General features: G+C 39.8%; 1 protein-coding gene across 1 annotated transcript in view; it reads right to left on the bottom strand.

The window, feature by feature from the left end:
• Positions 1-16,737, bottom strand: part of CPXM2 (carboxypeptidase X, M14 family member 2) — a 63,223-nt gene that overhangs the window by 18,363 nt on the left and 28,123 nt on the right. The window contains exons 4-6 of the mRNA XM_065746070.1: positions 7,957-8,041; positions 7,342-7,492; positions 168-256 (exon numbers count right to left, since the gene is read on the bottom strand). Coding sequence (XP_065602142.1) covers positions 168-256; positions 7,342-7,492; positions 7,957-8,041 — 325 coding nt within the window. The remainder of the gene's footprint in view (positions 1-167; positions 257-7,341; positions 7,493-7,956; positions 8,042-16,737) is intronic.

Raw genomic sequence — 16,737 nt, 5'->3', positions numbered from 1 at the left:
TAATAGACTGCAGCCTTTAATAATACAGTAAAAGAGATAAAAATTGAATAGATTGCAGGCACATTTAATAACATTTCAATAGGAAGAAATTCTATTCTGTATGAGCTCTGGAAGAGCTGCACCCATCCCCCCGCCATCCAGAAGATCACACACTAGACTCTGCCTACCTGCCTCATCTCCTTGTAGTTATGATGCTTAAAATCGAGATTATCAGTAGTTGTCATCTCATTTCTTCTGTGGTAATAATTATTTGGGTCTGAGAAAAGAAACCAAACAATTTACATGTACTTATTAGCCATTTAGAAGTAGAAAGATGCTTAAGTGTAATGAAGGCATGGAACCTGACTTCCACACTCCTACGCAGGTTTTCAAAAACAAAACTCGAAAGAAAAGAGTTTGAAATATCTCTCGTTACAGCACAAATCAACAGGTATTGATTTGAACAAAAGCAAGGAGGCAGCAGGCATCTGCTCACTCGGCAGCTACGCTGCTGAACTCCAACAGAGATGCAAAAGGGCACACTAGGGCCACAGAGGAGTGCAAAAGACACAGGCAGACGATGAGTCAGATGTGAGATGAAAGAGCAGAAAAAGAAGTATCACATCAGAGGAAAAAGCCCCAGTAAATGTTTTATTTCTACTTAATTAATTTGCTATTGCAAGGAATGGTGCGTTGCCTTTTACTCTGTATGGTATTTTCAGAGCCTTTGTGCTGCCTACAGAAAGGAACCACTGAACTTACAAAATGTTCCTAATTGTTGCCCCATCACTTCTTATGGCAGTCTAAGGTCTTTTTTAAAAAGGAAACTTTCAAATAATTACACATTTTTTGCTATATGGATATAATTTGCAGTTCATATGCTTCATACTATCAAAGGTGAATATGTGGTTTGAACAAAAAAACCTTTCTCCTCCTTGATGCTTCCACCTGGACTAAAAATAAAACAAAACAAAAACCAACAATCAACCAGCCAAGACTGCTAGATCTTAGATTTATATATTGTGATATAATCTAGCATGATTTATTTTAGAGATAAACAAAAATCTTTTAGAAAACAGATATTCTTTACATGCTCTCTCTAGAATGTCTTACTTAGTGTAATCATCAAACCGAGAAATAGTTTCTCTTCCCACAAAAGCATCTTGAATTGGTTTAAAATGACTGGGGAAAGAACCAAATATTTAAATCTAAATATCATTCTATCTTGTTGCTACTCAGAGAAAAAGCACCATCTCTACAGGAAAAAACGAAAAAAAAAACCAAAAAAAACAACCAGAACTATAAGTAGCTGTGATTTTTTTGGAAGGGAAAAAGATAACTAGTTGTAGTAGAAATATTTGTGGCAATTTCTTGCCCTAGCTAATGCTTTTTGAGATTATGGAAAACTACCTAGAAACACCTTACAGCTTAACATGTTTAATCTTCATATTTCTGATATAAACATCTCTAAATTCTCACATTTCCTTTCCCCATAAAATTCTTAATGTCTTTATTTTGGTTTTAGGGTTTTTTTTTTGTTTGTTTGCTTTTTGTTTTTCCTTTGGATCACTTAAGTTATTTATGAAATGAAACAGACAACTCCGGTATGCCAAACATTTCAAGGTCAGCCCATGCTAATTCAGAGGTTACTTGTCAATGTATTGATGGCAAAGAAATTGAAATTGTAAGAGCACTTCTTGTAGAAAGATGTTATGTGCTTAATGCCTCAAGGAATATTTCAACACCATAAAAATATACCTGTTGTAAAAATTAGCATTAAAATAAATATTAAAAAAATATTAAAACCCAACTGCTGGGATGTTGAAAGCATTCTCTATCCCCACAAGCCAAAGTATACAGCAGCTGATTTTGTTCCTGATACTTTAATCCCATTCCTTTCAAAGTCTGGCACTTTTTCCATACATCAAACATTAATGTCATAGGAATGGCTATGAATACTGCAGAGCTGGTGGAAATTCAAGGAACTGAAGCACACATACAGTGAGAACAATGGCATCTCTAGACCTTCATCAGAAAACTCACACTATTTGACAGCTCCCCAGAGACTTAACACATATTTTGCCAGGTTCTACTCCAAGTCAGCTTAGATCATTGGATTTCTGCTACAGCAGGAATTCAGATCAGAAACTTAAAAACTAGCACATAGAAATGCATAAAAATATCCCACACAGTTGTCTAGGACCACCTTGGCAAAACTTTTATCTCTCATAAAACAGTGCAAGATATTCAAACCAGACAATAATTTGAATTGAAATGTGTTCATTTATTCACAACACCATCTCAGACAGCCTCTCTTTTTTCCAAAGGGGAAAGATACTGCAAATGTGTGGTGCCTCCATTTAAACAGAAGAATATATTCACTTTTCTTCCACTAATCTGTCTTTACATGACCACTAAATAAGATTTCAGGTAAAGGTGGGCTGTTTCCTTCACACTTTAATTCTTCAAAAAGATGGGCTAGGAAGCCTTTTCCATTTCCATTTCTATGTAAGGAGATCCGTTTGAAACTGCCCAATAGTCCATCGTGACAGCTCTGGGGATTGCCCACAAATTAAACCTAGCACTAGTGAAGACCTATTGCTGAGCAGTTTGACATATAGATTGAATTTTCTGTTGTACTGCAGCTCTCCACAGCACCTGCAGAAGCTGTGCAGGAGCCCTGATGCTTCCAATATATTGCCAAATATTTTGCTCACCCATCTTGTGTTGAATTTTTGCCTCCTTTAATTTTCAGCACCCCTTCAAATTGCATTGTAAAGGTAAGAAAGTCTTTGCAGTGAGTCGAAGATGAAATAAAAATTCACAAAACCTAAATTATCTCATTCAGTAAGTAAACACTGCGGCCATTCATAATTTGTTCATATGCTTCTCACTGATGAACCTCCACTGCATCATGTGGATGGAGCTGTCAAGTTCAGAAGTGGTGCTCATGTGGTTGAGGTAATCAACTAATTCCAGGTGAGTTAGATAAGTTTTTAAACAAAAAGAAGAAAATACTCGAAATCATTTAGATTGCTTTGGAAATCCCAGCAGGCCATTTTAGCAAATGACTGTTGTGGTTATTCTTTGGGTTTTTTTGTTTGTTTGTTTTTTCATTTCAATATAATTTAAGTGAATTCCACTGGACTCCACAAAACTGTTATCTCAAAAAAACCTACTGGCAGAAGTATCCGGTGGTTATAAGGCTCTTTTTTTTTTCTTTTTCTTTCCACATGATCCATTTCATGGCAGTCTTGAACATTACCACCTCATATTAAATCAGAAATGAAATAACACTATTCTACTATATGTGGATTGTTTTCTACATATGTTGAGATATAGTCCAATACTTCACAATTAATTCCAGTTCAACAGACTGAATGAGATATCCAAAAGAAAACAAATCCCTGACCTCTGGTGGTTTCTTCTGAACAGTTTTCTACCTTCATCTGATCTTCCTAATGAGTTTCTACAGTTCTATTCTAGTAATAACAGAAAACTCTAATGGAAATCACAGAATCAAATTATTGTAGGGGTTGGAAGGGATCTCCAGAGATCACCAAGTCCAACCCCCTGCCAAAGCAACTCCCAGCCCAGGTTGCACAGGTAGGTGTCCAGGCAGGAGGAGGAGACTCCACCACCTCTCTGGGCAACCTGTGCCAGTGCTTCATCACCAGCACTGTGAAGAAGTTCCCATGCACATTTGTGCACAATTCCATTATAAAAAAGGAATAACATAATGACAACAAGCATTGGAAATACTTCTTTAGAACGATAAACATTTTACAGATAAAATATGAATAAAATCCTTTTAAAGATGGTCACCGCATTTTTGGAAGACAAATGTGTTGTGAGGAGTATGGAGATAAATTACAGGTTGGCCTTTCCCAGGAGCATTACTGAAATTGGTCTCATTTTTATTCAGTATTTGCTCAGGAGAACTTCCAAAAAAGTTTTAAATCACAGAAGATTAAGTTTTAGCTTTGTAACGATAAAAGCAGAACCTTAGGACAGGCTGTCACTTCAAGCAAAAATTTACTCTCAAAAGTAATGCACTGAATTCGGTGCTGCTGCATGCACAATCACCAGTAATCAAAGCTAACTGTGGAGTTTTATGACCACATCCCTGGGCTTAACCAGGTAGCTTGACAAAAAGAGGTAAGCAGTGAAAATAGGACCGAATGATGCATCCACTGCAGAACACAGCACTCCATTACCAGGGAGTTAAAGTTCATCTTTTATCTCAAGTTGAAAGCGATGGCATAATCATGATATCAGTGATAGTCTTCTATATAAGAATTATTAAAAATTAAATTTTATCACGAATGTATTCGATTTAAAAGATTGCCCATTGCCTTGAATACTCGACAGTATAAATAAATGCATGAAGAGCCAGGCTAATTTTCTCTCTCCTCTCTGGCTACTTTTGATCATACGCATTTTCTTTTTGATTTTTTTCTCAAGTTTGAAAAAGAACAGGCAAAAAAAGTACATCCATCCCTCTGAGCCAATTACAAAAGATGGTGCATGTCGGTCTACATCTATGTAAACACTGATATTTCTGGAGATTGGGGAGAGAATTATGGGTGGGTGCATTTGTTTTTTATTTTCGCTATCAAGTACTGGTGGCTCCAACCCCCTGACACAGGCAGGATTTGCTGACACTATGCCCAGCAGTTAAGTGGTTTTCCATAGGTGAAACAGTAAATGGCTTCTGTTGGTTGAAAGGTGATAATGACGCTGTTGGATAGCACAGCTGTTTCTATAGAGCTATAGTCATAATCTAGAAAATTTGTCAAAACTAGCCTACAGCACAGCAAAAATGCATTCTGATAAACATATAAGCCTTGCACTGATGAAAGTGACAAGTATGTTAGTAATACTATTGATCTAATCGGTAATATCTCTGTGAGAGTCTTTTAAGCAGCAGTTTCTCACTTTTTGTCCATGTTTGGGTCATGTAGCATACACAGCAGGTCTCATTACCAGGGTCCTACCACAGGACCTTGCTTTTTTCACGGCCTCCTGCCAGTGCTAACAAGCTTTCCTAGAGTATTAATATTTTACCCAGGTTTCTTTTTTTGATCTGATATTCCTTCTCCTTTAAGCCTACATGATGGAAAGCTGATATGTAGTACAGGCTGAGTGCCAACCACTCAACGTACTCAGGGATTAATAAAGACATAAAACGTACCATTACAAGTTAAAATGACATGAAATGAGGGTCTGGTATGAAAAACCTCCAGAATCATTTTCCTTCTCTACAAACCACCCTTCTACCTTGAAGAGCTTCCCTACACCCTATCTACCTGTGCATTGACATTGGCTCAGGATGACACAGTGCACAGGAGCTCTGAAGTCTGTCCAACTGCTCCTCTTGACAATTTGGTATCTTGTACATCAACATGCAGGATAGAAATCACAAGTACACTATTTGTTCAAGAGAACTGAGTATTGTGTAACTACTTCCATAAAACACTGGCTTCTGAAAGGACAGAGTTGGGTAAACTGACAGAGTTCTACATACTGGTTTTGATGAATTTGTCATTTCTCAGTTTTACATGGAAAACCCCTTTCAGAACAGGAAGTTTGAGTTCTAGTTGCATAGTCAATGCAGTATAGCAGAGCAGCACAATCAACAAGGCTGGACTCAAAGCCAAACCAGTTGGCTATTTAACTGGAACCAAATCAAGTGAACCCTCAAAGGGTGAGGACATTCACTTACAGGCAATTGCAAAAGATAAACCATATTCTGCTGGTGGAAAATATGCATGGAAATGTCTGTGCAACCTGGGGAATATTTTGTTTTGAGTGTTTTGCCTGCAATTAATAAAGTGAGCTAGGAGAAAGAAATGTCAGCCCAATCTGAGCTAAAAAGATGGGTCAGCAGTTTATCAAAACCCATTAGTTCCCGCAGTCCAATTACATTTTGAATGAACCCATCCCATTCTCATTGTGTTTCCCAATGAATGAGTATAATATTTTCTTTCAAAAATAAACATAACTGGTCAGTGCAGACAAGTAACTCAATAAAGAACCGTCAGGAGGAAGCCCCAGTGCTGTTTCTAAGCTAATCCAAGTTCTTCAACAAGCTGTAACAGTATTTATTTCAACAACGGACAAAGTGCAGATAGATTCTGATCTCAGTAACACCTTCACCAATATGGTCCTGTGAAGCTGTGATGGATGTCAACAGTGAAGCAGAATTTGGCCCTATATGGGTGTATACCTGATAAGAGTACACATGTAAAACTGCTGCAGCATAAAACAAATTGACAAAATACCTGTAGTGTTACTCTCTCCTCTTTAAACACTGTTTTATAGAATTCAGAAGGGTTGAGAATTACTCTACAAGCTGCTGTCTAAAATAATATTGAAACAACTGAAGGACAAAAATCAGGCTACCTCTACTTGGCATTTGAAGACCCTACATCAACAGTAGAACCGGAGGCAGCAAGTCTCTGAACAGCAGTAGGCACAATTAAAACAGGCTCTGGAAAGGCAGTTCTCTTTGTGGTTCGAGTATTTCTGAAAATATTATTCATAGCCCCAAGAGAGATCTATGCCCAAGGGTGCCAGCATTTAAGAGAAGAGAAGGAAAAAAAAAAAGAGAGAAAAAGGAGATGAAAGATCTGGAGTGAGCAGAATGACAGCTTTGAGAAGCTCTGAACATAGAGTTCTGCAGACATGCAGAAGATAATCCACCATATGACTATTTACAACATGATTAGCAGAAATACAAGTCTGTCACACTGAAGGACCCATTTTTAAGTTTTCACTTGGTATTGAATAACAAACTCTAATTATACTTCACACATATAATAAAAGAGACATCAAATGCTCAACATCTCTGCTCAGCACCCAGTTACTTGTCTCAGCCTAGGATTAAGATCATTTACTATCAGTCAGAGCACTTCCCTTCACATTAATTCAAAGAAGTCCTATAGCCTGTGCAATGAAGTTAAGGAAAAAAATGAGAATAAACTGTGTTATTATAATGGCTCATTCTTGCCCTAAAAGCTTAAGATATCTGCAAGTGACTGTCAATATATAATTCTATTGCCTCCCTAGTACGTGTGCTCTCAGTAAGATTAATTGCATTGCACTTCAACCCAAATAACAGAGACAATCTTGTTAGATCTGCCATGCAATCTTGTTTTATTAATATAACCAATTATGAATACTATGGAGTTGCGTTTGAAATGAGTTCTCCTGATATGGCCCACACTTCTCCAATTCTTTTTGCATAGTTCTGCCCGGGAAAGTGAGGTATTGTGTCAAGAGCAAAAATTTTTCAAAGAACATAAAATTTCTGTGTCTTGGCACAGGCAGTGATGGCAACACCAATTGAGCAAGACTTACCTGGTAAAGGACACCCTAAGATTTCCAGCCTCATACAGATGCTACCTTCTTCATACCAGGACCGAGGGTTTATGCGGATGTAGCGTGCAACCAGTGGCACTGGCAGCATATTGAGAACAGGGATCTCCTTTTCACTGTTTCCTTCAAAGATCTGTGCAGACAACAAACATGAAAATGGTAAGATCAGTTCTTCAAAAAGACTTTTGGAACAGTGACAGAATCAGCTGAAGTCACCTTGTTACAGTCCCACACTGAGAGTGCTCCTGAGAGAGGGGCAGAGGAGCAGGAGTTTGCACTTTCCCTCTGTAGTGAGCACTTTGAGTACATGACATGGCCCCATGAAACAGTGGCCTGATGCTAATAACATATCTCATCTCAAGTAATGTCAGGGCAGCACTCACATCCATTGTCAGACACAGGGAGATCTGCCTTAAAGGATAGCCTGAGCCCAACTCTGCATTGCATGATGTGCTCTTAAATTCACTTCAGGTTGATGGGACCTTTATACTGACTGATGTCACAAATCAAAACTCCATATAGACAGTCTCCCTTTCTCCTTGATTTACTTCTCTTCCAAGAATATATATATATATATATCTGCTTCTTGGTACTCACCACATCTCCAGATTCATTTCTGACAGCAGTCCAAGCATGGCTGTCATTGCTCACCAATACTCTGAAGGAGGTCACCCAGTTACTCCTGGAAGAAGACAAAGCTGAAGTTATTTTTCCACAGCTAAAACTGCAAATTTTGTTTCATGTTATAAAGCATGTGAGGCTGCTAGCAATGGAAATCCCACTTAGCACAGCCATATCAACACTTAGATGAAAAAAGTGACACGTGAATCTAGATTTAGCAGATGATCAAAAAAAAATCCCAGTGAACAGAAGCAGAGAAAATCCCAAGTCAATATCCTGGAAACCCAGGATGTGAGGGAACACTGCTCTCCTGGAGGGACTGCTTACCCTGAAAGAAAAAAAACAGATATTCTGACATTCAAAATCTTACCTTTCAAGCTACAGAACATTTATTGTTTCTGCTGCTGTCAGGAGCTTAGAAAAATAAAATAAAACCTTTATAAAGTCTGCAAATTTTAAGCAGGAACATTCCTATTCCCTGGTTCAGAGTTTTCTTCTGTTTGCAGGCTGGTTCCACTCCTTGCTATGAGCATTAGTCCTTCACCTGGCACAGGTCTTGAGAAGTCTATGGCTTGTGAACCACAACCTGCATCGTTTTATTAGCAATAGAGAGGAAGACACCAAAACTCTGAGGCTAAATAACACACAAATTTGAAAGCATTGACTGAACAAACCTGGCTGTTAGGCTCCATTTCTGACCTTTACAAACATCTGACCAGGATTTTTAGATGAATGGTTTTTGTTCTGTTATATTAAGGGGGAAAATGTTGGCTATTGTAAAGGAGATTGAACTTACTGATACTATGTATAGTTTGTAATGCACACATCACATTTATTAGAAGACTTCTGCAAGTTACCAGCCCTTGAAAATACTAATTTTCTGCCTGCCAGTAGATGGCCTTCTGGGGGTTAGGAATTCTTCTGGATGGACCTCGGAAGTGCCATGTTGGCATCTCAAGATGCTGTGAGAGGATATACAACAAGGAAGGCAATGACTGCAGTGCCCTACGTAAGTTTCTAGCAACTCTTGTAGAGAAATTAACATTCTTCCCTCAACAATGGCAATAACGTGGCAACAGGATCAACACTGAAGGAAGGATGGTATTCATCCAGCACAGACAAGACAATTTCAGAAATGGTCATCAAAACTCCAAGAAGGGGGAAAAATAACTTTTCCAATTGAAAAAGAAAGCAAGTCTGAGTGAAATACTCCCAGGTTTGAATGTGGGGTGCACGTATTCAATTCACATAACTGAATTAGGGCCAGATTTCAGAATGAGGATAAACAACCAAAAGAGGCAATGTTATGAGCCAGAAAATATTATTGCTTCTGAAGCATTCCCCAGCTAGGACTTATTTACCATATTTTAATTTTCTCAATCCGTACAGTCACAGAAGTTCAAACTTTTCCTGAAGGAAAATGTATACTAATCAGCTGTACACATAATCCATCCTGAGTGATAACAAGTGGAATGCTTCTGAGAGGCAGTCTGCCAGTTAAAATACATATGGGACCACATCCAGACTTGTACAGCTGCAGAATAGAAGGACTTCAAACGATCATGGGAGTATGTAAATCATCACAGTGCGTTAGGTCACATGCTGCAGTCTGGTCCTCCTGTAAAGAATAAGCAACCCCTTTGCATTTGTTGAGGTACAGAATAAACAAATTGCGGGTGACTTTCTCCTTCCCACTAGCAATAAATACCAAAACTGTATCTATGGGTGTAAGTTCTTCATCTTTTTTTCCCCTCTATGTATCATAAGGAAAAAAAACCACCAAAAACAAAGAAGCAAAGCCATTAACCAAGCAACCAGCCTCTGCTCCTACTAAGGAAGCTGATGTAAATTCAGATTCCCCTCCAAAAAGGGCATCTTCTGCTTTGAAGTGACATTTCTGAATGTATTTAAATTCAGGAAAATCCTATGGACCCAGATCAGCATTTAACACATTCAATCTGCTTGAAAGCTGCAGCTATTCCACACACATGGAGCACAGAAGGTCTTATACTTCCAGGAAGCAAATGGATGTGGTGCACATGCTCCAACCAGCAGCCAGTCTGAGCAAGGGAAGGACAGCACTCCCTGGAATTGAAGATTTCAACACATGCAGAGCGCCTGTTTCATTTGGGTATGTGCAGAAATGTGAAGCCTTCAGAGAAACCCATCACAGAAACACAATAGCTGAAGCAAAGTCTTGTGCTAGAAGGACTGGTGGGCATCACCTGGGGACAGAAAGTTCCATCTCATTGAGTCTGGGATCTGAAGACATCAATTTCTGGTGCAAGTCACATCACATATTTTGGGCCCATCCAAGGAAACTTGAAAGAAAGCCATAAAGCATTACTGCACTTGGGATGTTCATACAGGTGTAAAGAAGCTCTTCTGAATTCACTCTAAAACCTCCAATGAAATACACAAATCTGTGTTACAGAGTCACGAGGACAGTTCAGGGAAAAGTCCTGTGCCAGCACTCAGAAAGGGCTGAACTAGTTACCAAGAGTTTTCTCAGCTGGAACCTAGAAGATGTAGGTTGACATTATTAGCATTTATATCCAGTTCATCGTGAACTAGCACAGAGATGAGCTTGGACACCACCTTCATGCCTGCCTTCATTTCATCTGTGCTACAAAAGGGTCACGAGATACAGATGTGACAGGGTTTACTTGGTTCAGGCATTTCCCATTCATGATCCCTTTTGAGGTTTATGCCAGCCTTACCTTTTCAAGAAAAAATTATTTGAGAAGTGCCAGTGTGCTTTGCTATGACTAAATGCAAATATCAAAATACAATCCAAATTTCTTTTTAAATCCCACTGCAGGAAGTAAAAGCATTTTCTGTGATTGGTTAATTTTCACCTGCAATGCACTGTCTTCAAAATATGCTTATCTGGACATGTTCAATTTTACATTCAGTTTCCTGTGATGAATGAGAAATGTTATCTATTTTCATCCAAAAAAGCAAGCTGGGGGAAGCCTAATAACTTGTCCGTGGACTAAGGGGAAACTTGAATCAAAGTAGAGAACCAAGAGCAGATTTCCTCCAGGAGCAGCAACGGAGAGGTGCCAGGATGTTTGGCTGCCAGCAGGTGAGCACATCGACCTCTGACTGTTTGGATATGGTTTTACTTTGTATGAACAGGATCTGCTGCGTGGACTATTTAGAGCCAAGCTTCTCAGCTGCAGACAGCCATGTGAGCAACAGGTGAATTATCCCAGCCTCAAAGGATGCTTGTCCACACCACTCAGTCCCACAGGATTTAAACAAGCAGGCAAAAATTCAACCCCACAGCCACGGAGATGATGCAGAGGAGACCAGAAAGCACTGGCAGAGTTCAGGTGAGCACCGTCTACAGTGGACCCAATTCCAGCTGTCCATATCATTTGCTGTCAGGCCAATCCAATATGTCTGCATTGCAAAACTCAAAAGTAGAAGAGAGAAACTATAGGCAAACAGATTTGTGTCCTTCAACAATAAATCAAGTACTTGAAATAGAGGAATTAATAATAATAATAATAAAAAAGCTAGCCAAGCATTAGATTAATCTCCAATGATGCAATACGATCAGCGTGCTGGTAGTTAATGATTTTCTGATTGGAAAAGCAATCTGTAATCTCATTATGCAAATAAATACAGAACCATTTATATAACAGTAATATTTCTGTGGATACCGTATTAAAGCACCCACCGCCCAACAGTTTCAGAAATAAGCCAAATTAAAAAATGCTCTGGCTAATCACAGGTAGCCCAGCAAGTTCTACAAACTAATTAAAATGAACACAATTTAAGAGATGGAGCTAGAACAGCAAGCAAGGATGGGCTTTTTTTTTTTTCTTTAAATAATTGAAATCTGTGAATATTTAATTTTTAAAATTGCTTCTAGCTGACTTAAATGAATACACTGCTGTGAAATCTGGCTCTTCAGAGGCCCTGTGCAGAAAAGCTCAGGGCCAGAAATTCTCTTGCTCTGAATGAATTAAACATGGATTTTTTATTTATTCTTTTTCCCCAAACTCCCTTCTTAGCGAGTTTGCAAAATGTGTTTCCCACCCAATGGCAGCACCTTAGATTGGGTTTTTACAAGGTTTTAATCTCTAACCTTCCTTGAAATTCATGGAATGGTTGGGTTGGAGGGGACCTTAAAGCTCATCCAGCTCCAACCCCTGCCATGGGCTGGCTGCCCCCACCAACTTGGGCTGTCCAGGGCCCACCTATGACCAAGCTCTTGCTGTGTGCAGGAGGGATGCTGGCTTGGGAAGTGGAAAAGGAGCAGCTGCCCAACAGCTTTTTGGTAACCCCATGCTTAGCCCAAACTCTCACTGGATAATATCCATTAAAAGATATACAAATCCATGCTGTGAGTGATAGATGTGATGAACCTGTTTACCTTATGCGATATATCCTTTTCCTAAAAGCTTCAGCTCGTTCGGTTTAAAGCTTCTCATTGTAGTCCCTTTTCCCTTCTGAACACCCCCAAGAGCAGGGCAGGCTCTCCCCCCACGGGGCAGCTCCACCACGCCAGAGTTAGGGAAAAGAGGTGGAACTAACTGATCTTTAAGGTCCCTCCCAAGCCAAGTCATTCTACGATTCTTTAATAACAGATAACCAGTGACACTGAAATCAGACTGTTTCATAACTTCCATGATATATATGATATGATGTTAGTGGACTGGGAACTCACTCAGTGAGACCTGACTTCAGGGAGCTATAACAATCTCTGCAGCCCCTGTCACCCAGTCAGGGCCAATATCAGCTCACACTGATTTAATGTGCCATAACATTTTGTGTCCATACACAGCAGCTGCCTATTTTATTACAGGATTTGGATGAAACACTAAGACTTTTTTCATTGAATTTGCTAAGTTTTTAGTCAGGGTCTGTTTTCACATCCCCAACATGGGGAAAAAAATGTATTGCTTTGGAAGTCAATGCCAAACATGTCTCTTGTTATTGTGAACCAGACCAAGGTTACAATTTATTCCACTATGCTTCCACAGCAGTGCTGTGTTTGTTTTGTTTTCTCTCTGTATTTTACCCCTTCTTTTCACATACTGTGCAAATTGTTTTCTTGGGTATCTGTAGCAACAACTCAAATACCAATGAGTAATCGCTCTTCTGTTCCTCACTTAAGAACCATCCCTTGGCTCCTGAGGAAATGGAGGTGAACACACAGAAAAGCCTGTGAATGGGCTATAGGAAACTGCAAAATTATTCCCCTAACAAACTTAACAAGGGTTATCAGATACTAAGTCAATTTTACTGGATATTTGATATCCAGCTGAAGTATACTACAAGGGTAGCAGACAGGTGGGAATCACCCTGGTCTCACAAGAAATCATACAGACTAACCTCTACTCAAATTGAGCACTGAGAACTGCTGTCCCCCACTTGCTTTCTTAAATTAAAAAAGAACTTTTTGTATAAAAGAAAAGCTTACAGTATTTTCATGAGGCTGTGAGTTCTTTAAATATATATATATACATATTATATATATATACATAAATAAATATATATATATATATAAAAGTATTTTGAATTTCTCCTGTAAAATTGTGGAGATTTACTCTAGAATGAGCATTCTGCACAAATTGCTTCAACCGTGCTTTTTTACACTATTTTATTTCCTGACAAGTAATATTAGTGCATCATTTGACATGTTTGAAAGATTAACTTTAAAAGGATGTATCATCACAAATACAACCTGCTGAGGAATCGCATCCACTTCTCTAACATCAAAACATCCTCTGCCTCGAAATTGTTGAATTAGTTTGTATTAACACATTGAGTCACTTTAAACATATGGGTCTTTTCTCAACACAAAAGATGGCGCTGAGCTATCAAGATTGTTTGGGTTGTGGGAAACATGTTTCCTATGTTTTTTAGATCCTTGCCAAACTGGTAAGAGTGATTAATCTCTTCTTCCTCTCTGTCAAAAGAGTGCATATTTTAAACTATCACATCATTGCTTTAAATATGGTCCAATTCCACAGCGATGCTTCCAGTGTCCCACTCAGCCTTGAACAGTTGTTTAAAGATAAGAATTCATAAAATTCAAAGATGTATTGGCAGCAATAAGGAGAATTCCACACTATATTTCTCCCCCAAATAGCCACAAACCCTCCAGTAGCTCAGCTAGATCGGATCTGTTGGCATCCTCAGCCTCTAGGGAGAGGATGTCATGTGCATCTCTGAAAGGTTACATCGCTCACAGGACCTTCTTAAAAGGCAAACAAAACAGCTCTTCAAAGAGAGAACAAAAATATCCTTCTGTTAGTGATGATTTTTGCAACAAGACACTCATCTCCACACCTGCTCATTTTGTAGGAAGGAATGGGCATCCCACTCACTTTCAAGGTGTTAACTCTTATTTATACCAGCCCACAAGAGTAGCACATCTGAGTTTCACATCTCATCAGAATGGGAGGCAGAAAGGAGCCCTGGCTCTCTGAGCTATCCCCCACTGCCTCAGAAACTCAACATCTGCAGATCTGCAGGAGAGCCCAACCTGCAGCTGGCACTGATAAACAGAGTGGTTTGCCATGGTTTTGGGTTTCACAGGAGCACCTGCAGTGCCCAAATAGCAACACCCACCAAGTGCACATATTTGCTTTGACTGGTTAAGATTCTCCCAACTCAGGAGGTTTCATGCAAGGCTTGTTGCTGCTTGTAACAGGAGGGAGAGAAAAAAGCAGAAAGATTTATTTCCAAGTAGCTGTCATGGAATTTGCAGCCACACAGCTCGAGTACAGAATTTGACTTCGAGAAGTGTTTTTCTCTATAAAGGAAATGATTAAACAATTCAAGTATTCATTACTAACCAAGCATGGTTTCTTTCTTTCTCTAGTCAGGTCACATGTGCTTTCAAGAGCTGTTTCAGCACATTGGCCTCTTCCTCCTTAATGCTCTCATGTCTCAAGCTTGGGCACAAGTGCCCTGGGAAGGCAAACAAGAAAAATCAACTCTGCAAGTGAAACTGAGACAGGACAAACTAAAGTGAAGCAGTTCCTGCTGGTGTACAAAGGGCGACAGCCCCATGCATTTTTGTGTTCTTTGCATTATGTCAAGCATGACCTTTAGGTCATCCATTTCCTATGAAGTCCCTAAAACTGATCAATAAGGCTGAGATGAGGAGACTATCTCTTCTTGGGTGGAGCAGGCATTAGCAAAGCCAGGTGACAGATGCCAGAGCCGTTATAAAGCAATAAAGAGTTGCTTCCTGCACCAGTAAGCTAGCTTTGGCTGTAGCATCAGAAGCAGCTGCAGAATCAAAGGCCAGATTCCCAACAGCTCCAGAACTGCAGCCTCACAGTGAGGAGAAGAGTGATTTCCTGCAGCATTCAGTGCAGTGTCCTTGCCTGCCTTTCCTTGTCATCTTACGTGTCCCCGTTAAGTCAGCTGCAGGAAGCTAAAGGGACAGGGACAGGTATGAATCTGATCTGAGCAGAAGTTCAGAGCTGACTTTCATGAAAGTATTTTTTTTTCCCCACTTTGTTCACGTTTCTTGTTCAATATGAAGAGAGAAAAGTTGTTTTTCCTGATTCTTAATCTGTATCACATAATAGCATTGGTGAACCTAGCATGCACACACCCCAGTGTCTTGACTTTCTTATATAATGCTGGGAAAATCTCCAAGGCTTAAATAAAATCCTACCTTGGCTCTCAAGCTTGGCAGGCTTTTGTTTCTAATACAACACAGAAGAGAGGGCTGTTTTCTGGCTCTCCTACCCAAAATAAGCTTATTTTCCAATATACCTATGATTCTGTTATCTACAAATGCACTCTTTTCCTGTCACATAACTTCATAAAGTTGGGAAGATGCCTCAGGTAACATATTGGCATTTTTTTGTACAAGCTCTCGTTTCATAAAAAGTCCTTTCTGGTACTGGCAGCTAAGCATAAGAGGAAGAAGGTAATGTGTCTCCCCTTTGTCTCTACAGAGAACACTCACCAAAGCACCTGCCCATAGCAGCACAAAACCCACCAAGCTGACATCAGCTTCTCCTCAGCAGGGCTACAAAGGGCAATTTACTGCACTCAATAATTCTGCCGCCATCACGAGTGCCAACATAGTCACCAGTGCTCCTCAATTCCAACCCAAGGCACGCTCTGCATCATGCTCAGTGTCTCTACTGTTCTTCAGATTTTATTTCTCTTTGTGCAGCTCCTGTCCACCTCAGGGTTTCATGGTTTTAATTTCCTCTCACGTCCTTGACTGTGGGGGGATGCTCTGCTACAACTAACTCAGAAGGCAGCACCTGACATTGCTCTGGGCCCATTGTCTTCAAGTGCCGAGGCACTGGAAACCATAGGACACCCCCTCTTAGTCCAGATGAGATCTGCATATTATAAATCTTATTTTTGTACCTCAGTGGGTACCAAGTTGTTTTTAAAATCTAGAGTTTGACGCATGTAAAAGATAACCCAAACATCAACTACAGAGATTTTCATCCGTTCTATCTGATGATGGGGGCAGCAGAAGTGAGGTAGACACGAGGGAGGTTACTCCCACAAACCAAGTTAAAATCAAAGAATCATTAAGGTTGACAAAGACCACTAAGGTCATCTAGTCCAATCATCAACCCATCCTACCATGCCTACCAAACCAAATGCTGACAAGAGAGGCCACATTTTCCAGGAAATATTCAACTGCCCCACAAGGCAGAAATGTGCCAGTTTCACTGAGCAACAACTCAGGAAGAGCCTGGATCTGCTCCACCAGCTCCAGTCCCATTCCTCCTGCAGGCTGTCACCATTCTG

Source organism: Cyrtonyx montezumae, unplaced genomic scaffold, assembly GCF_038088225.1.
Source record: "Cyrtonyx montezumae isolate F1298 unplaced genomic scaffold, pur_monq_1.0 scaffold_4, whole genome shotgun sequence".
NCBI classification, from domain to species: Eukaryota; Metazoa; Chordata; class Aves; order Galliformes; family Odontophoridae; genus Cyrtonyx; species Cyrtonyx montezumae.
This window is presented reverse-complemented; position numbering and strand designations above follow the sequence as displayed.